The sequence below is a fragment of the Chiroxiphia lanceolata genome, chromosome 5 (assembly GCF_009829145.1).
Source record: "Chiroxiphia lanceolata isolate bChiLan1 chromosome 5, bChiLan1.pri, whole genome shotgun sequence".
Taxonomy (NCBI): domain Eukaryota; kingdom Metazoa; phylum Chordata; class Aves; order Passeriformes; family Pipridae; genus Chiroxiphia; species Chiroxiphia lanceolata.
Genome location: NC_045641.1, coordinates 39838629 through 39860045, shown reverse-complemented (window position 1 = coordinate 39860045; position 21417 = coordinate 39838629). Strand labels below are relative to the sequence as shown.

General features: G+C 39.4%; 1 protein-coding gene across 3 annotated transcripts in view; it reads right to left on the bottom strand.

Moving 5' to 3' along the window:
* SYT1 (synaptotagmin 1) overlaps nucleotides 1-21417 on the bottom strand; it is a 348639-nt gene that overhangs the window by 86389 nt on the left and 240833 nt on the right. For all 3 annotated transcript variants that reach the window (XM_032688530.1, XM_032688528.1, XM_032688529.1), the window contains one exon: nucleotides 7157-7341. In XM_032688530.1, the coding sequence (XP_032544421.1) occupies nucleotides 7157-7341 (185 nt within the window). The remainder of the gene's footprint in view (nucleotides 1-7156; nucleotides 7342-21417) is intronic.

Genomic DNA, 21417 nt, shown 5'->3' with positions numbered 1-21417 from the left:
GCACCTCATCAATTTCTTTCACATTCAAGAACACCATAATTCTCATCTGGCCAATTTTTATCCCAAGGGAAAATAAAAGCCTTTAAAAATTCCTGTCTGATGCCCTATCACAAAGCAGAAAAGCCTGCAATTTTAACATGTTTTCTATCAGAGTCCCCCAGAAGGAAAGGCAACATTTCATTCATTCAGCATCTGCTTTCTCTCCATGAATTAATTCAAGGAACATGTTGTGCCTGGGTTTCCAGTGTCTGAGCCAGGCTTTGGTCATTGTGAAATCTACTTTGCCATTACTGCTGTAAGAATGTTGGCTTCACACAGCAGCAGTGGGCCACATTGATGCGCAGAATGAGCAAAACCCTGCTAGGTTCAGCGTGCAATGCCTTGACATTACTTCCTTGCTTGTTATACAGTTTTCAAATGGTCTGTTGGATTATTCAAAAGACTTTATTTCTTTAGGAGCCCTGTGACATAAGGTCATCATGTTCAGCTTAAAAGCTTACTGAATTGTTGGGTACTAAAATACGAACTTATTCTGGTGCAATAGAAGGATACAGAAAATGCTAGAGGTGTTCAGTGTAAAATATGAATGCACACATTTAAGTCAGAGATGTTAAGCTCACAAATCAACCCGTTTTTCTTATAGCCAGTGTTGTCCGAAAAAAGATGAAGCCGATCTCAGTCTGGAAGCCTATTCTGGAAGTCAACCCTGTGGGTCAGGGCTCTGTTTTGAATGCAGGGCCCATGGGTATGAACTAAAAGCAGTAAGCCTTTCTGCAAGCATGCTGCCATGCTCTGCCCCCACTTTCCATATGGCAGGCAGTGCTTGGTTGCTCTGAGCAGCAGGCTGTGAGTAGGAGGCAGCTTTAGGCTGCTTGGCCAGTGCATGCTGCTCCATCAATTGTTCTTCATCCTCCTCAAATTAATGGCAGCAGGCCAGATGGAAGCATGCTTTGGGACAGAGCTGGCTCCTTGACGGTGGAGGACCACTCAGAATACTACATTTATTTCTGTTTGAGAAATCTGTCATACTACATAACTAGGACTACATCTATTTAACAGTGAAAATTAACCTAAATACAGCCAGACATGATTTACTGAGTGCCACATTGACCTAGGGAGAAAAAGTTGGCACAGACCTGTTCTTTTGGCTTAGTTCCTTAAAAAGAGATAAGATAAACCTCTGACCATCCTCTAAATAGGATTTTATCAAGTATCTGATATTCTCATGCTTGAAAGTTATTTTGCTATTCATATTTATTATTCATTTATTATTAAATATTCCCAAGTATTTAACTTTGAATTTTATTTTTTTAAATGTATACCTCATTAAAATGTGTACATATACATTTGAAATGCATTCCTCATTGATATGAACTGCTGTTCCTGTTGTAGGTTATGCATACCCACTAACTTAGCGTAGGAGTTTAGTTCTCCATGCAGTCTGTGGATATAGGAAAATGTCTCAAGAGCGGGATTCAAATCACTTAATTTAGGGACTAATTGCATATTTTCTAGACACTACTCACTAGGACCCTGAAGACTCTGGTCTTGAATAAGGAACTCAAAATTTGGGCTGTTAGTCAAGAGAACACAAGAAATCCCTTGACAATGGAAGCTTCCTTCAGACCTTCAGTATAGAAACAAGACATGTAAGAAAATAAGCAGGATCTGTTTCTTCATGTAATCCTAACAGTACAATAGGTTACAACAGAAGTAATAAATTAATTACTTTACAGAAAAAAAAAAGTTAAATAAAGGAGGAAAAACAAACTCAGGAAGCACGCAAAGCAAGCTCCTGTGTTTTCTTGGGAGTGACTGAGAGGACAAGACAGGAATGCAAATAAGTCCAGCCTTGCGTCTCACAGTTATTGCTCCATATTTTCAGGTTTCTGAAGTCTAATATAAATCTAAGTTTCAGAAGAGTTTTACAGAAAACCTGTTTACAGTACACAAACGCTCATCTATAACATTTTATATTCATAAACATGTTATTTTCACATTTTTCAGGAAGTTTTATGCATACTGCACAGCTGTCTTCTGAGTCAGGTGAAAAAGCAGGAGAACTGGTCAAGCCTGAGATTGAATTAATGCAAAATGGGACTCAGTCAATTAATTTTGACTGCCACAGTATATATACTGGGCTTGTTTTCTAAGCAAGATTTGTCCCTATTTTTTCTAACTCACTTTCTACACTGTAGTGGCTCTGCAGCACACATTGTCTTTCTGAGTGTGAATTAGGATGTGACATTGCATTGTGGACAAGCCACAGCGAGCATTAATGTCAGCATGGGCTGAAGATGCCAAAAAATGGGAACTGGCATGCTGATACCAAGACAGGTGGCACTGTGGAATAAATACACTCACTATTCTCTAGGCATTCAACCGGGAAAACAAACAAGCAGGCAAGTAAACATTGCAGAAGAAAAGACCACTGCCAGCAACAGAGCTCCTGATCCTTAGAAAGATCCTCTTGGATTATTTCTGGCAATAAAGGCTTGAGTTCATTCAAGAGAAATCCAGGCTCTCTAGATGTCAGTGTGCATTTTACTGAGTTAAGTTTGGCTATCATCTTCATGCTGGTGGGTAAATGCACACTACTTTGAAATATTTCAGGTACCTAACATTAACAAGTTTGTTCCTTTGGTGTTTTGTCTCCATGAGTGTCTCTGGAGCTGGGTGTTCAGGGGCTTATTTTTTTTACCCCTTGAGAAAAGAACAGTGGGAGCCACTGGGGCATTAGTAGAGACTGGAAAGTTCTAAAGATGAAAACTGTGATGGAAAGATCTCACAAAAACATTAGTGCCAGTTGTCATTAGGCTGCACCAACAGAAATCTGTACTAAGACCACTCAAAAGAGATTGGTATTGAACACTAAGAACGTACTGTGTGGGCACTGTACTGAGATGATGTGAGAACCCAGAGCAAGTTTTGTGAGGTAGCAATTATTTTAGCAACACTTAGAAACTAAGACATTAAAAATACACACTGCTTTTGTCTACTTTTGATATGGTGACATTTATACAAAAAGGAAATAAAATTAGAAAGTTATTTTTATGTGCCGATGAATTTTAAATTTGAGCTTTCTAGTACAGTTTGCCTTAATATTTTAACCAGAGAAAGAATGACAACCTCTTTTCTTTCACCCTCATCTAGCCTTCCCCCAAATACATATCCCACCAAAAAATGCCCAATCAATTTAGTTCAGCCTTTTGATGCTTGTATCAAAGCTACTACATACACATCTCTGCTAAGGAGACAGAGCTGTCAGAAGACTATGAGAGCTTTAGACTAGGTGCGTCCAAATATCAAAATAAACCTACCGCAAGTGACAATCCAGAACAGTCATGAGACACAAACACAGACAAGGAGGACATAGGAGGAAGAAATAAAAATTAAAACATCCACACACAAACATTAATAAAAAACATGGAGAAATGACCTTTTTATAGCAGTACATTAACTAACAATTTGCCTCCCCTAGAAGGAGTCTAATCCTCCCATTGGCCCTTGGTGTAGTTATATACTCTACTTGAAAAAACTAGCCTTGCTTGGAATCGAAATGTGTCTCAAGATTGAAAACCTAACCTTATTTTAAACTCATCTCTCACTCTATGTCAGCTACATTTGTTCATAATCTTCACATGAAAACAGTTTCTCATTTGAAGTTATGTTCAGGGCAGTGGATGTTTTGAAGCACAAATATTCTAACAGAGACCAAATTTTTTTCCCCCTTTCTGTAATATCTATCATGTGTGACTTTTGAGCTGACTGAACTGAACTTGTATGTCAAAAAGATCTTTAATTATGTCAAGCTACATGGCTCTATAATGGTTTTGGCAGGGATGTGCAGGTCAGCATGAGTAAATATAGGTCAGAAGTTCTCTCTGACAAACAAATCCAGATTAAGATAAAAATTATAATTTCAGGATCTGATGCTTTCAATTTACCCTTTCAACTTTGTGTCCCAGGGGAACTAGGATCCTGCAAGATGCCAAGTGCTTATCAACTGTTATTATGCACTCTTAGCTGAAGGCAGAAGGTAATCAGCACTTGCAGGTTCAGGCCTAACAATGACTGAAGTAAGTTCTTTTGGTTTTTGACAACGTTTCAGATATTTGGTACTGTACACTGCCTTTTATAACGGCATTAGATTTACATCCTGGTCTTCAATTACTTTTTTTAACAATTTGCTGCTTTGAATAGCTAAAAGATATTCTTAATATTCCACTTTCTATTTTATACCAGAACCTTTAAAGTGCTTCAATTCTCTTAACTGAAATATGCTACATTTAGCATTGCATTGAGTTCAGCCAGATATATTAAAACTTGCACTGATAAGTTAACTTAGACTAAAAAATCCGTCATACAGACAAAAAATGACAGCCAAAAGAATTAAGTTGGTAGAAGTTACTGAACACCGAGGACTCAAAATATGTATACTGTCAGACTGCTAGGAATGAATTTGAGGTGTTAATTTAAGAAGTCTGGTTTTGAAATCTCAGACAACGAAGAGTTGGCTGGAAAGTTGGTAAACTACTTATTAAAGGTCTGACATTTACATCAACTGAGAATCTACCCTCCTTAGGTTTGACTGTTCAAAACAAATCATATTAGTTAAATCCCAAAATGTCTCAGCAAAAGTAGGTTTGAATAACTATACAGAGTATTTTGAATGGAATCATCTTAAAATACCTATCTGTGCAACACTGCAAAGTTTGAGCTCTCTTTGTAGACAAGAGACACAAAATTCAGCTTTTTATCAAATTTTCCCATGAAAAAAAAGCAAATGGAACTCAGTATTAATTACATCATGTAATTTTCCATGTAAAAGACTTATTTTCCAAGAGTCCATGGTCATTTATCCAGGTGCTAATGAATATAATTAAAAACACTTAATATATTATAACTACAACAATGACCTCACAATATGGAACAAATTCCACATAAATAGCAATCAACAAATTACATATTATTTCTCCTATAAAAAAGTAGGTTTGTTATCATTAGCAGAACATAACGAAGTTCTCAAGGGATTTTTTCACAAGCATAATCAAAGCATTTCTTCCAAATTATTCTTGGTTCAATTGGAGGAGTTGGCTAACAGTAGAACCAACAAGCGATGATCTGATTTTCCATGCACTATTGAGGGGTAAATATCTCACAATTACTAAATATCTCAGAACAAAGTCTATAAATCAAATACAGGGAATCTATGAATGCTAAATTAAAGGGCTTTAAGATAAGGAACTCATTTCACGTTCATAAAACGGAGAAAAGAATTCCAGCATATACCTTCTTCAAGGGAGAACTCAAAATTTCTGCTCTGATGGTTTTTAGCTTGGCCTTGCTAATCTTTCTAACTGTGGAATAGCTCCATCTACATTAGTGATTTTGTGTACTGAGGAGATTGTTTTCAGGTGTGAATTTGTCTTGTGCTGATGTCATAGACTCGAGTATACCAGTGTGGCACACGAAGCATCTTCTCTTCAGGAGGAACCAAGGCTGAAACTGCACACCAGGGTACTACCTGAAATACTCCAGTTGCAATGAAGATGCAAGGGTCTCCATGTCTACTCTTTGTCCTCCTGTGTCATAACTGAACCAGGAAATAGCTCTGATAGCTCTATACACCTTTGAAACTTATCCATTATTTTCCTCCCCTTACCTGAGATCCTTTCTGACTCTACGCATGTGATTCAGCTGCAGCCAGTCATCAGGTTTGTAAGGCTTCCTCATCTACTCTCCTGATTTTGCTCTTCTCCTACTACATACTAAATGCCTGGAGAATGCTAACCTGTTCCAGGACTCTTAAGACTGGCTGATGAGCCACACTGGTGGCTGTTCCATCACTGAATATGGCATTTCACCAGTTGTTGTGGACTGCTCCATGGGCTCTTTAGGTACTGTGCTCTAAGCTTCTCTTCTTGGATCTCGTCCTTGATCAGCTGGCCCTAGTCCTCAAGTTCCCAGCTTTGACTTGTACTTCTAATCAACCTGCCTTCAGCCCAGCTTTCTTCTACACTAGATCCCAACTTGTGGATGGAACTGCTTATCTTATTCCTGACCATGCTTTTATCCTCTCTTTTTGGCTGGGTAATCGCTCCAGCACTGCTTTAGCTCAACTTCACCAGAAGTCTTGGGAGCACAGATTTGACCACGCAATATCTTTACAGTTATTGGCTCCTACTTACAAGGGTTTGCAAAGCAGTTCTCTAAATTTCTTCACTATTTCTTGTTTGAAAAATATAGCCCTTTGTCTTCTTAGCTTAGGAAATCTGTAAACTGGGAGGACAAATGTATACTTCACATTTATTTCCTTATTCTGCTGCTTATTTCCAACAGTTTGCTCCAGGAAGGGCAATACTAAAACCCTGTCAAGAGGAAGCTTTATTTTTTTTCAGGAATATATTAGTCAAGTCTGCAGCCCTGAGTATTAGGTCCTGCAACCTTCTGCTTCTCTTGAACAAAGTAGATCTGAAGGACAAGTTTTTCTGCCCTTATGAAAATGATGCTGCTCTCAAAGGACATTATACTAATCTTCTCCTCCACATTAGTCAGTTGACTCACAGATCTAAGTATGGCCTGTTTCCTTTACCTTACTCTTCTGTTTACTCCTCTCTAGTAAAAAATGAATTCTCCAAACATCACTCTGTTGAATGTCCCTGTGCTTTTCCTTCTTAGTTGTTTTCTCTTGTTTCTATGACTCTCATTTTTTTTTTCCTATGGTATTGTTTCCTTCTCAGATGAACTTTTGTGTAAAAAGAGATTTAGAGTTCAAAGCTACTCATGTAAGCTCAGAAATACTGTTAGTAAGATATACAAACACTGTATTAGGTCCTGGTCAAAGTCACTGTAGTGAAAATTGCACATATTTGCTTCATTTTGCAGGATACCCTTGATAAACTTGCCAATTCCAGGTGAGTCATTATATGCCTGTTCATGTTTTTTTTAGCAGAGCAGGGAAATTTGCTCACTGCTTCATCAGAGATGCCACACCCAGGTTCATCTGTTGTGATACCACCAGGAAGATGCTGTCAATCGGTCCCCCCTCTCCACAAAGCCACTACTTAGACAACAAGCACAACTTTTTCTAGACGCATAAAACAGAAACTTTCAAATGCAACCCAAAAGTTTGAGAAAAGGAGAGGTACTTTACCTGGTCTTTCATGGTTTTCCCTAAATCTTTAACATCTTTCATGTTAATAGCATTCTTCCCTCCCTTCTCCTTTCCCTTCTTCTTGTTCTTCTTTTTGAACAAGCATTTCTTACAGAGACAAAAGCAGCAGGTGAGGATTAATAGGACTGCAACTATGGCTATGGCTATTAAGGCCCAAGGTGGCACTAGAAGAGAAGAAGACACACACACAAAAAGAAGGTGGAAAACTGTTAGTAGGGCTAAATTTAGAAAAAAACACATTTCTCTCACAGATAAGCCTTCTTCCAGGAAAATGCCTTGCAGAAATACCTGAAATCCTTTCGAAAACATCCTGTCATCATTTATATATTTCTCCCAACTGAGCATTTGCACATAAAATGCCAATTTAATATATCTATCTATTTACATGTCTGATGACACATATCAAACTCGCAGCTATTTTGATTCATCAACCATCTGAAAACAGTATATCCAAAATATTTACACTGTGCAACCCGTAAAATGTTAGGCAATTACTTATTTCTTTCTTTAATCATCTCCCCAACCCACCTGGCATTGTGTCTGAATTGGGTGGAGCTCACTGGAAATCTCCCTTTTCTGGAATGAAATGGCATCTGATCCAAGCAGTCAGTTCTAATGAACAGTCTCTGCCCACTGCTGCACTTGACAGACTCGCAGACTTCTTGAAACAGCTGCAGGTCAAGGTCACTAGTGAAGGCTGATCAAGGACAAAGGACTGTCCAATACAAGGGCATTTGCCGTATTCGTCATCATGCCCTTAACACTAGCAAAGTTTCAGCACACAGCTATGTTCTCAGCTACACTTTCCTATAAACAAAAGCCTGTGTTGTGTTTTTTCATTCAGTCCAGGATGCAGGCCATGGCTGAAGCATGAATAAATAACAGAGAACACTTACCAGGATAAAATGGTCTTGTTAAAGATCAGAATTTTTGGAAAAAAAGGAATTAAGATGACACTTAAACATAAGTACTCCAGAAGGCAATTATCTTCATACAAATCAGTTTTAATGACCACTGATACCCACATTTAACCAGAATACCTGACAAAACTTTAAATCTAGTAAATTGTCATTTCCTAAAGATTTTGAAATGCACTCAAGTCTATCAGGTCTGCAAGATATTCACTCAGTGCATTACCTAAAGGTCTCTAATATGATACAGAGCAAAGCCGAAGAGTGAATCGAATTTGACATGTTGACGTCAGTGAATCACAAAAGGGAATGGACATTATAAATAGAGAAAATTAACTGCCTAAAGGAGCTAAGCAGAGTGCGAAGCATTGTCACTGGAATTTCCACTACAAATTACCAGTTCAGGAAGACAACAGAGCACCTACACCTTCCTTACTCTATATTTAAGGACTTTTTTCTTTTATTGAAATGTCCTCAGTGACAGATACAAAAATAATGCAGGAGAATAGTTAAACAATAATTTCTGTAATACTTTTGTGCCTCCAACTGTTCGTTAAATGCAGCTGCTATAAAAGAGAAGCTGTACCATATGTAGAAAAAATGAGAACTGATTACTAAACAAATGAATGTTAAGAGATAAACAGTGAACAGATTAACAGCTGTTTATGGGATGTATTTTATGAACTCAGCAGCAGCAATTCTGCAGTTAAAGTTGCATCACATCTGCCCTTATCACAACTTAAAATCTCTATTCCATGCATTAGTATTTCATTTTGTCTTCAAATCTGGTGTAGTAACACTTTTTAGCACAACTGACTCTTCTAATTTTTTTTTCATCCAGCATGTACAAATGTAAAATCATCACCTTTCACAGGCACTGTGTGCTGTACTCAAATTCTAAACTTCACGTGTACTTAGTCTGTCAGACAGCCAGCATCTGAAACAATATTTACGTAATACTGTATCTAAGCTAATCCACAGGAGTTATGCCAATATGAAATGAACAATGTGCCCAAATTTATCAGCTTTTTGTTTCACTGACTTGTCAGCAGTGCCTTAGGCATGAATATGGGGAGCAATAAGAGTATGGGATGGTGTTGTGTCAGCAGGATGGCACAGTGCGAGGAAAGAGAAGAGGGACACATCAAGTGTGGGTAAACTGTGAGAACCAATGGGTTGAGGAGACAGGGAATGTGGGTGTTAATAGGATATATACATATGCATCAAACAGATGAAAAAGCCTGTGTAGGCAGTGAAGTTTTGTGCCTTTATGCTGAAAGTCTTGTGTCAAGTTGTGTTCTGGCACTGCTGCCTCCATTTTCTGGAGCATGAACAATGTAGGGTGCCTTGGGGAGCATTTGAAACACTTGCAGATACCTCAGCTTCTTTTTTTATAATGCATTGTCTGCTTTCATCTGTTTGTAATTTAATTTCACCCAATAGCTCTTGTGATGCAATTAAATGATCATCAAATTAATATCTGAAACACCAAGAATTATGCAGAAATCTTTACTTATCTCTTCAGAGGAAATATGCTTTCTTTTTTTATTAAAATAAGCATAAGCACTGAAGGAAATAGAATGGGGTAACACAAAACATCAACATTTATGAAACCACTTCAAAATTCAAGTTTGAAAAAGCAAAAAGGAATGCATTATTATTCTCAATAAAAGTGTACTATTTGTGTCAGAAAAGGGCTCATCTGAACATTGCCACTGACAGGGATTGCCCAATCAATGGATGGAAATATTAGATTTAAGACAAGTGAAACACAGTTATCACTGGCTTTCAAGTGATGTTTGTTTCCTTTTGAAAGCATGATATGAATATTTTGAAATGTTAATCATTTTACATAATATGGACAAGATTTTCCAAAATTACTAAAGACTTTGAGAGTTTTCATATCTGTGTTCTGCAACTTATGCCAGATGAACTTGAACTCCAGAAAAAGCCAAGGTGTTAAAAGATATTTTTCTATGAAGTCATCTCAAGGTGGACAGACCAGAATGAATTGACTGAAACCACTAGCCACTTTGGAAGACTTGTTTGCAGACTTTAATTTTTAACCCTCTTTCTCAACTGTGACTAGTATCTGCAAAAATCTTATCAACAGTATATGAACTTTCTTGTGTTATGCACAGTGGCTCCTTATGAAGATTCATATTGGTTAATTCCAGTTGGACTTTACCTATGCTTATACAAGATTTTCAAAGAATTTAATTTTTCCAGTGTTTAAATGAACAACAATGGGAACCTACAGTTTGAAGACTACCTCCAACCGTATTATACCAATTTGATCAGGTTCAGTAGTGCAGTTTGAAACCCCAGGAGGTCTTTGGACATGAACTATTGAAGAAAAGGCCTCTGTGGCAGACAAAGCAGGGTGGGTGACACGGAAAATGCAGATCATGTCCCAGTGACCAAGGTGTCAGGGAGCCAGAGAAGCTTCTTGTACAACTTGTCTTACCTGGTGCTTGCACAAGGGGGTGCTTTGAAACAAGCAATACTTACCTATGAAACCAAGGAAAAGCTATTGGTTTAAGGACAATTAATATGTGTGTAAACTTTCTGGTGTTCCAGTGCTATTTTCTTTTTTCTAATCCTGTGGGAAAATACAGAATACTTATTTTGAAGAAGCTGTCATGAATCCCTACATGATTTGGAGATTCTACAAAGCTCTTAAAGATAAATCCATAGGAGGGGATCTGCTCAGTAGCAGTTAGTAAATAAGGTCTTGAATTAGTCTTATTGATCCAATCCAGAGTATGCTCTAGGACTTTACTCTGAAATGAAGGAATGAAGCCTATTTTTAAAAGGAGTGTGTAGAAAAAACGAAACACATGGCTTGCTCCTGAGCAATAGCAGGGCACTGAAGAGAGTAAGCTTTAGGATTGTGTTGATAATCGAGACATTTTGGGTACCAATTTTGCATAATTCAAACATGATGAACAACAGTCAAACACGGATGCAGCTAACGGAGATGTGAGCTATCTCATCCCTCTCTGTTGCTTCCTTCCACTAATGTCAGCCAGAGCTGTGTGCATAATGTGGGTTATTTGATGTATTTGATACAGTTCACAAATACAGCAGCTGTGATGCACTTGGATTATAATTTTAGTTTGGGTGTGCATTTACAAGGCATATCTCCAGACCATACCCATACACCAGGCTTGTACTCATGTTCTGCAGCAATCTGGGAGGGCACAATGAGTGAGTGGAAATATACGCTCCCAGAGCTCAGCTAACAGTGCTCCAACTGCAAAAGGCAACTGGCCCATTGCCGAAGCACTGCCCCACAAACTTTGCAGTGTGGGGCTGGGTCCTCAGGACCAACTGCTTCATTTCACTGACTTCCTTCTACTGAGCTGTACTAAGTTTGGCTTGTGTCCCAACCTGTCATTAAATCTTGTTCCACTGAACATGCTTGATTCAAAGGAAAGGATGTATTATTGAGTTATTCAATTTAAAAGCCACAATTTTGCCTTGGGTCTAAAACTGGCATTCCCATTAGATGATCTAAAATTATCAAATGCCTTGGAGGCCATTTGACTGAAGAGGAAAGACTGCAAGGGGGAAGTCACAAAATAGTGTAACAGCATCAAAGTGCTACAGTTTGTGAAAGAGAACAGAGTCCTTAATCCTAGTGATTTTCTTCCTTTTCTGTGTGCAATGCCAGAGGAAACTTTACTAACTTAGAACTCAAATAGAGGGAAGGTCAATGAAGAACTAAAAACCTGAATGAAAAACTGAAGACTTCCGTATCAAAAATACTGCTCACTGACAACTCCCAATTAAGCAATTAAGCATTCCCATTTAAACTCTGACAGCAAAGGACTATCAGATGATGGCAGCTTCCATATTATCTTGCAAAGGAGTCACATGGCACACAGGAATTGATAAATATTAATAATCTATGTTTCAGAGAGAGGGCATGATGTTTAACAGAAAACTGCAACTGCCAAATAGCTGTATGTGAGGCAAATTGCTACAATCTAAAGTTCTGGTACCCTGAACACGGGAGCATTGACAGTTTTAATTCATTAAACCATAGTTTCATCTTAGCTTTTTTGCACTTTCAGCTTCTAATCAGGAAGCAAACTCCATATATAGACATGTTCAAACTTTCTATACAGAAATTCCCCAGGGACCAAGTTCTGGGAATCAATTTGACATTCATTAGAAATTACTTAAAGAAAATGTATTGAGAGTAAGGACCCAGGTAATGGATACCACTATCAGAGCAGAAGGCATAGAAAGATTATCAATGTAAAGAAAAGAAAAAGCTGATACATGGTAAAATAACTTGTGGAAGAGGAAAAGAGAAACTGAAAGTACATACTTACATATACTGATGATTTAAATACTAGCCTTCGGGCTTATACAGCTACATTTCTACCCCATACACTCTTATGAGTGACCTCTTGCTTCAATAGCATGTTTGCAAAATATTATTTTTACTTTCTTATATTTATTGCAAATTTTTTATGTGCTTAATGATGCTACCTTTGACCCATCACTAGAAAGAACCATTACTAAATTACTTAATGAATGCTCTCATGCTGACATCTCCTCCCCTTTATTTTTTCGAGCATCTGCAGTTGCATAAGGCTATCTCTATGAATAGTTTATGGAAGTTACTGAAGCCCTAACTGAGCTAAGAGATGTGTGTTCTGGCAATGAAAGTTCCCCACATGCAAAACAGTCCGTGAAAGTGCACTGATCAGATGGGTTCACTTTACTGAATATATGCCTGCCTATAGCTTCTTTCTTAGATATTATTATGCAAAATTATCCAAACTTCATATGCCTGAAAATTCCAGTCTCTGCAAGTCAACTGACACTGAACTTAGCAGTAATCCTCGATATGGCTACAAATTTAGTCAAGGTGCTTGGGCTGTTTGAGAATATGATGTGCCTATTGTATCTCAGAAAGCTGGAAGTCAAAATGCATAAAATGACTAAAATATTCATCTGAAGGCAAAACCACACCTATTATTGTAATTTGCAGGTCATTTATGTTTATTACTGCTGGTATTAATTCATCTTTTAGGGCACATGATATGTTCTCTGTTACGGTAAAACACAGCTACCCAACAATTTGTCTTGTTGGTCTCTCTGTCTCTCTCCTTCCCAATGTGTTTCGCTTCCCCTCTCCTCCAGCTCTTCACTGCTCAGTCTCATCAGCTCCTCTGCCCATTATCTCTTGAGACACATGGGGGACAAAGGAAGAGAAAGCAAGACAGGGGAGTTTCCAGATGAGACAGGATGGTGAGGCAGCCTGAGAGAGGAAGTGAAGCTGCTGAGATGTCTCTTTGAAGGAATTACCTCAGAGAGATCGCAAAGGCCTTCAAGCTGAAATGTCAGGTTTCATCTGTATAAATACTAAAATGAAAATAGCTCTTCTGTTAACTTGCACATGCCCTCCCACTAATCAAAATGAAATAGAGTATGAGCAAAGGAGTGTTAACACACCCCTACCCTCTGATGGCTGTGTCACTGTTGGTCTGGGCTGCTCTCTTGGGCTTGTTATCAGCTCAACCACCCATGCACAACTTGGTGGCCACAGGCTCCTCAGGAAGGTCCCTCCTGTGGTCTCTGGCACCTGGTTGTCCTTCCCAGCAGTGCCATGCTTCTGCAGGGATACCAGCTCTCCTCTTATCCTCTCACAGATCTCAGTCCTCCTGCCGCTCCTGCCTCCCACTTCCTCCAGCAAATATACCCATGGGGTATATCGTGTTTCACAGAGGGCAAAGGAAGAAAGCCTTTTCTTCCATTTTGCTCTGTGAAAGACAATATATCCCACTTGGCATGCAACTGCCCAGAGGAGGAACCAGAAGCCTAACTTCCTGCTGCACAGCATGTCCCTTGGGAATGACTGTAATGCTGGCCAGTGTGACAAATAAAACAGCTTTTCCTTTCCAGCAAAACCTCTAAGTCATTTAAGACAGAAAACAGTGTAGGGAAAGGACTGGCTTTGGTGAAAGATGATTTCTAATCCAGTAGATAATAATTTTAGACTAATGATTCTTATCAGTTCATATATCTGGTGCCATAAAGCTTTTAAAATAAAATAAGTGAATTTAGGATCTAGATAATTGTCAGAGACAGTGCTGGGCACACTGAGCATCTGGGAAAGATGAAGAAAGCTGGAGCCTCCAACCAGACCTGGAAGCCAGACAGGTTTGCTGAAGACTTTCCAAAAACTCTATGTACCAACACCAGCTGAGGCCAAATACTTTCTAGAGAAGGGACAAAATAATCCATAAGGCTAATATTCAACTCTGACAAACAAATCTGTAGAAGTCTGAAATGACTTTCTATCATGCGGAATTCTATTTTGTGGTTAAAACACCTTTCACTTTTCTTTTGGCATACACAATATATTGCATTTCAAACTTCAATTGATAGACTGTAGAAAAACAAACAGTAAAAAATTGTCTGATGTGTGACTGGAATTTTCAAAGGGACAAAATACTCAAGTCATATCAATTCCACAAATCAAGAGAATAAGCCTCAAAAGTAATGAAATTGATGGGAAAAATCAATTATGCCTATATATGTTTGATTTTCTTGTATATTCTTTCTTGCCTCATCTTTCTTGCCTATATATCTTTGATTTCACTGTATGCAATGAACACTGGTTTTAAATTCTTTTTCAGTTTTTGAACATTTGGAGATACTATTTGTGTCAGATTTTCAAGGTTCATCCTGCAATTATGAGAGTCAGGGTTGTATTTCAATTTTCAAAAGTGGAATCACATTTCTTGCATACTAGAATTAGTCATGCACAGTACATGTGAATGTTATAAATTCCCACACGAGGTACAAACTCCACTGCCTAGGAAGTAAGAGCTAATTTGACACATCTTTATGCAGGAATAAAATCCTTTAAAAAAGGAACCAGTTCGTGAATTCTGACAAGATGAACTTATAGAAACTCTTTCTGTCTGTCTGCCAATGTTCTGTTAACGTACACAATCTTAACACAGGATGCTATGACATGATGACTTAGGAATTAAAGGAGAACAGTTACTATTAAAAGATAACAACCATCAGAGTAATACATTAAGTTCCCACTGAAAGTAAGAACCAGTTTTATTTCTGTCTAAGATTTATTATTCATCTAAAAGACCTCAAATAAAAATGGCTCATACATAGTAATTTTCATAGTAGATCACAAAGTGTCTTAGAAAGGAGGTAGGTAGTAATATCTCAACAGCACAGATGCAGATGTTCATATATACAGAATAAAGTTACTTTGGTTAGAACTCAGAAAACACTGTGGGAGCATTGGAGCAACATGGAGTTTATGTCAATTGCAGCTCCTAGGCATGCACCCACAAGTATGGGGAGCTAAAAGATGGAGGATGCCATGTGCACAGTGCAAGCTAGGGCACCCAAGTGAGAAGCTTGGGTGCAGTGGCAACCTTGGATCTCACCAGAGGAAGCACCTCAAGCACCACCTTGGTGCATGCACAGTGTGTGGGCCCTCATAGCACAGAGGCAATACAAACACACCCAGAAGGAACCCCTCCAGCACGTTAGTTTTGTGTGCCATGAGTGGCACCAGAACCACACATTCATCAGAGGTGCCCTATATCCTTGCATCAAGCCCCTCAAGGCTGTAATCTTTCCGACACATCTCACCGACACCTCAGCTGCTGCAGTGCCAGGAGCCTTGCTCAGCCTTTAGGGTACCTGCTTCACTCTGCTTCTTCCCAAGCAGCAAGGTCAGAGGATTACTTTCAGATTTTCTTCATGGATGTTTCATACAAAAGAGTGATGCTGTTGAAAAGGGCTGAAACGTGGCACTTCCTGCCCTGGTGTGGAATAGTTACTGTCTTCAGGATAACTACTGTTCCACAGAGAGTGTAATGACATGCCACACCCTGAAAATATTCCAGCCTTGCAGAGTGTTTGGGACTTTAAAACCTAATTTTATCTCTGCAGATCTGCAGCATAAACAGACTTCAGTTTCATTTGCCATGCTGTGCTGCTGTGGTGCATTGATCCTGGCTAGATCCTAGCTGCCCACCAAAGCCACTCTATCCCTCCTCTTCTCAGCTGGGCAGGGGAGAAAAAATAAAACCAAAAGTTCCTGGCTGAAGAAGGACATGGAGACATCACCCACCCATTACCATCATAAACCAGATTCAACTTGGGGAAATTAGCTTAATTTATTACCAATCAAGTAAGGTAATGAGAAATAAAAACAAATATTAAAATACCTTCTCCCTACTCTTCCCTTCTTCCTGGGCTCAATTTCACTCCAGATTTTCTCCATCTCCTTCCCCTCAGTGGTGCAGGGGGACAGGAATGGGGTTTGTGGTCAGTTCATCGCACATTTTCTCTGCCGCTCCTTCCCACTCCTGGAGGAGGACTCCTTACACCCTTCCACTGCTTCAGTGTGGGGTCCCTCCATGGGAGACAGGCCTCCACAAACTTCTCCAATGTGAGTCCTCCAATGTGAGGCTACAGTTCTTCACAAACTGCTCCAGTGTGGGTAACTCCCATGGGGTGCAGTCCTTCAGGATCAGAGTGCTCCAGTGTGGGTCCCCCATGGGGTCACAAGTCCTGCCAGCAAACCTGCTCCAGTGTGGGCTTCACTCCCCATGGGGTCATGGTTTCTGCCAGGAGCCTGCTCCAGCCCATGGGGTCACAGCCTCCTTCAGGTATCCACCTGCTCTGGTGTGGGTTCCTCCACAGGCTGCAGGTGGATCTCTGCTCCATCACGGACCTCCATGGGCTGCAGGGGCACAGCTGTCTCACCACGGTCTGCATCATGGGCTGCAGGGGAATCTCTGCTCAGGCACCTGGAGCACCTCCTCCTCCTCCTTCTGTCCTGACCTCAGTGTCTGCTTCTTATTTAAAGCTTTAGAAACAATCTTTTTTCTTTTCTGATTCCTGATTGCCATTTTATTATCCAGATGGCAATACTGTAACCAGAATCCATACACTTGGATGAAACACTGAAGTATGGGACAGCACAGAATAAATAGAATTCCCTCTTCATACACACCAAATTGATAAACCTATTGAAACAGGTCTGCTGTTCCTCAGCTTTGTTGCCAGTTCAGATTTTAATTTCCCACCTCATTAAAAAAATCTGGTAAAATTCTCAGTGAAATTCACTTTCTGTCCATGTGAAATAAGGTCAAATGTAAAAACGTAAGGTATTTCTATTTTGTAAATAATCAAATTCTTTCTCTTTGCAAAGGCATGGCATCATTTCCTTTAGGACTCGATCTTTTGCCTCTATCCATTACACAATGCAGTAGAGTCATAGTATTAACTTTGAACAGACACTAAGCAAGTTCTTATTTCTGTTTTAATCCAGCCCTCAAAAAGGCCTGTGCTGAACCTGGTTTCTTTTCCCTCCAATAGGTAGAGATAAAGACAGATTAAAAAGATTCTTCTACAGCACAGAATGCAATATATACACGAATTATATGTGCCACCCACTCATTAAAGAAACAGATGTATTTTGCAGTTAAGAATTTTGGGAACAGTTAATTTCTAAAATTGATTAATACTTTCAGACATAAAAGCCTTTGTTGGTGTTTTTCATTTTTTAAAATCAGTTCAACAGGAAGCATTTGTATACTTTAGTATAATAAACAGTGAGAAAAGCAAATTTTTCATAGGCTGGGGACCTTTTTCATATCTTCAGTGTCCAGAATGATTTAAAAAAATTAATTGTATAGCTGTAATAGTGATCAATCAATCAGTGATAATTAGCTGTAGTAGTGATAAAAACAATCAAGGAGCAAACCAAACCCAATCTCTTTCTTCCAGAGAGAATTGTGTTAGGCCAACTGCAGTACATAGGCAGCAGCTGCCCATATGAGAAGCCATATTTCTTTCTGTGACGGTAATGTATCTGTAAAAGTGTATTGCTTTTGCTGGGCAACAGTGTATGCTCAGTGAAACCAAACAAATACCTGCATATCTTGATCTCTTATTTTAAATGTACAGCTAAAACTTTGAACAAGATTATTTCATTAAATATTATCATTATTAACAGGCATTCATTTGTGAGTGGGTAGTGCCTACAGGCACTGGCTCAGAAGAAATGCCTCACCAGATCAGATGCTGTGCACAGATGAAATAAAATGACAGTCTTGCCTGAGAGGCTTTTCAGCGAAAGGTCTCAAGCCCGTGTGGTGGGCACGTGCCCATTTCGGTCTAACTGACTGCTTACAAGAATTACTCCCTTGTCTAACCATCAGCCTACCAGAATGTACCAGGTATATACACTACCAGGTCCAGCCTGTTCAAGCACATTGCCTAACATTCCCCTGTGCATGGCCCTTGGTAAATACCCCATCTATCATTTCAACAAGATTCTCCTAGGATCCTTTCCACCTAGGACATGAATACTCTCTTTCTAGACAAAACACAGACACAGACTGATAGCTCCATTTCTCACCAGTGGCCAAGATTATAGCTAAGACTAGGCCCTGAAACAAAGGACACAGAAAACCAAGTGACCTTCTTTGCCAGGACCCTCCAAAAGAAGTGCCTAAGCTGACTTTGTTATTGAGGCACTAGCAGTTTATCCCACACAAACCAGATCTCAACCATGGCTCACTCTGGTGTTTCAGGTGACAGCTTTTAGAAGGAATGCCCCAAATAAAAATGTGGTATATTCAATAATTCTTCGGGTAACATAGTCTTGCCTATTTTTTTTGCATAAATTTTTGTATTGCAAGCACTTTCATGCTGAACCTTTCAGTGTGAGAATTAACTCCCTATCCCTAGTTGCAATGACTTGAAGATCTCACATGGTTCATCATTTTTGTTTGTAGGGTGTCTTTAACACCAAGAATGGTCCTAAAATACTTATGTGCCATTGATGTAGGTACAACTAGCATGAGCCATGCACATGTTGATGGAGCCCGAAAATAGGATATACTTCGTTGATCCAGTGTTGTCTCAAATCTGAATGCAAGTGGATGCTAAGATTGCCAGGTAATCCTGGTCTTGGTGCATGGCCAGCAGTGCCAACCGGGTGCACCATACACAGGCAAGGGTTCATACCATATATCAGTTACAGAAAGCAGCAGAGTAGGGTGCTGGAATTGTGACTGTGCTATTCCACCTGTGGCTGGCTCCACTCACCACAGTGGGACTAAGCAAGGCTGGTTGTGATTGTATGTATGCATTTTTCCAAGGGACCTCAAATTGTATATCAGTCATGTGCAGCGGTATGAGGGAGAGAATTCCTGGTAGGCACCACTATCCTTGATATGGCACTCTGCTCAGCTCAGGAAAGGGTATGACACTGGTTCGTGAGTCTGGGGGCATGATGGTGTGGGCTCTGCTGCACCTTTATATGATGCATGCCTGGTCGGCCAGGGCAGCAAGGTGATCTGTTCTGCAGAGTGCAGTGTGCCAGACTGCCTGGAGGGTGCCCACTGAAGGACTGAATGGTCCCGGGCCTACCCCAGGCATTCAAACTAAAATCTTTTCATGACCTCCATCTATTAAGCAGATATGCTGGTCAGGATATTCATAGCAATTGCACAAATTATGAGAGAGCAGGTACTGACAGCCCAGCTATACTAAGCCTCATCCCAGTGGTGGGATGAAAAGACAGACCTGTTCTTATGGCAAGCCTCACCTCTGCCTCAAAAAGCACCACAAAAGAGAGATCCCTTTGTTCCCTCCCTGCCAAGACAAACTTGCCAACAAAGTACCCCTGATATCAATGTGCACAACAGCTTTTGCAGATGCCTCTTCAGTTCCATCAGCACACAGCTGTCACCATGACGTATATTAGAAGATACCATAAATCCGCATGTTATGAGACACACTGCTAATAAAGAAAAATGAAATTTGATTATTTACAGACTGTATACAACTCAGACAGAATGTTGTTTTCATCTGCTGTTTAATACAATAGGAGGCTTTGACCTTTCTTTCTCTTTTTAAGTGTTCAGTTTTATTTTAAAAGACTCAAGCAAAGAATCTAAATATGGGTTGGGCCCTTGCCTAGTATTTTGAACCTTTTTTATTCCGCAAGAAGCTACCAAGGCTGCAAGCCCATATCAGTAGTGGCCTTTGTAGTAAAAAAATCTATATTCAAGGTACAATTAAGTTGAATAGCCATGTTGCTCTTCTTTTTCAGAAGCTCATTTAGCAGCACAATTATGATGAGGATGATGATGATTGATTACTAACTTCTGCCATTTTGCACAAAAAGCACCATTCCTGACTGGCAAACTATAAATGCTGTAATGATCATTAACGTTGTTGCAGGAACCACTGCCAAAGTGATAAATAGATTTGGTTTACATTAGCTACCAGTCTAAAAGGATCATTTGACCTCATTAATAGATATAATCAAATCTGGAGTCATGCTTCCTAAGAAGGAAGACTATCCTTTTAAGAACAAGAACTCCAGAGCTTTTTTCTGGTCTCCATAAATACAAAAGCTGAAATTTTGTTCCATTGAGGTAAGGTCACAATTCTATCCAAAATGGTTTGTGCAAATACTAGGCATAAGTTTGTCTTATTTCTTGTTCAGTCTGGAAGAAGTTAAAAGTGCTCCTCAAGCTAAAACTGCTGCTAGGAGGCATTAAAAGCTACCTGTACAAGACCAGTGAAGCTGTGTTTCTTGGAAAAGTGGTCAGTTCCCTGAAGGGACCAAGAACACAACACTTATGTATTCAGGCCTGTAATTTCATGTTACTATGTTGAAATTAGTGTTATATGGTCGATGTATAGATACAGTTCTTTAGGTCTGTGGAAAGACAAAGCTGCAGGCTGCATTTGAAGCCATAATCCACATTTCCTACATACTACTATTTCTTGCTTCCTTCATCTTTACTTCTGTAAGGTACATATATAGCACACTCCTCACTGTTGCTGTGCTTCTCAATTCACCTACCTAGCAGTGTTGTAAGTTAATAATTCAGCATGCCTGGAATATGTTTTCTTTTGTGTTGTGCTTCAGCCTCCTGCTAATTAGCCTGAATAATTAGTTTACATGAGCTCTAGTCAGGCTTATATCCAGCTAGGCCATGAGTGTGTTACAGCTGTAACTATAAGTTGATAGTTTTAGTTTAGGGGATGATGTGGATGTGAAAAAACAGCCTGGAAAAGACTGTTTTGTAGTTCACATATCATCCTGAAGGACAGCACAAAATGTTCTTGTATGGTCTGTCTGTATTAATACAAGTAGTTTGTATCAACGCTTTTTTTGTTGACTTATCAAGCAAAAGCAACTACTATCAGCCTGTCTCTTAAGACAGCAACTCTCCCTTAAAATTTTATCTAGTACTTTGATCGCCCTTTAAAAAAAAATGACATAGAGGGTAAAGTATG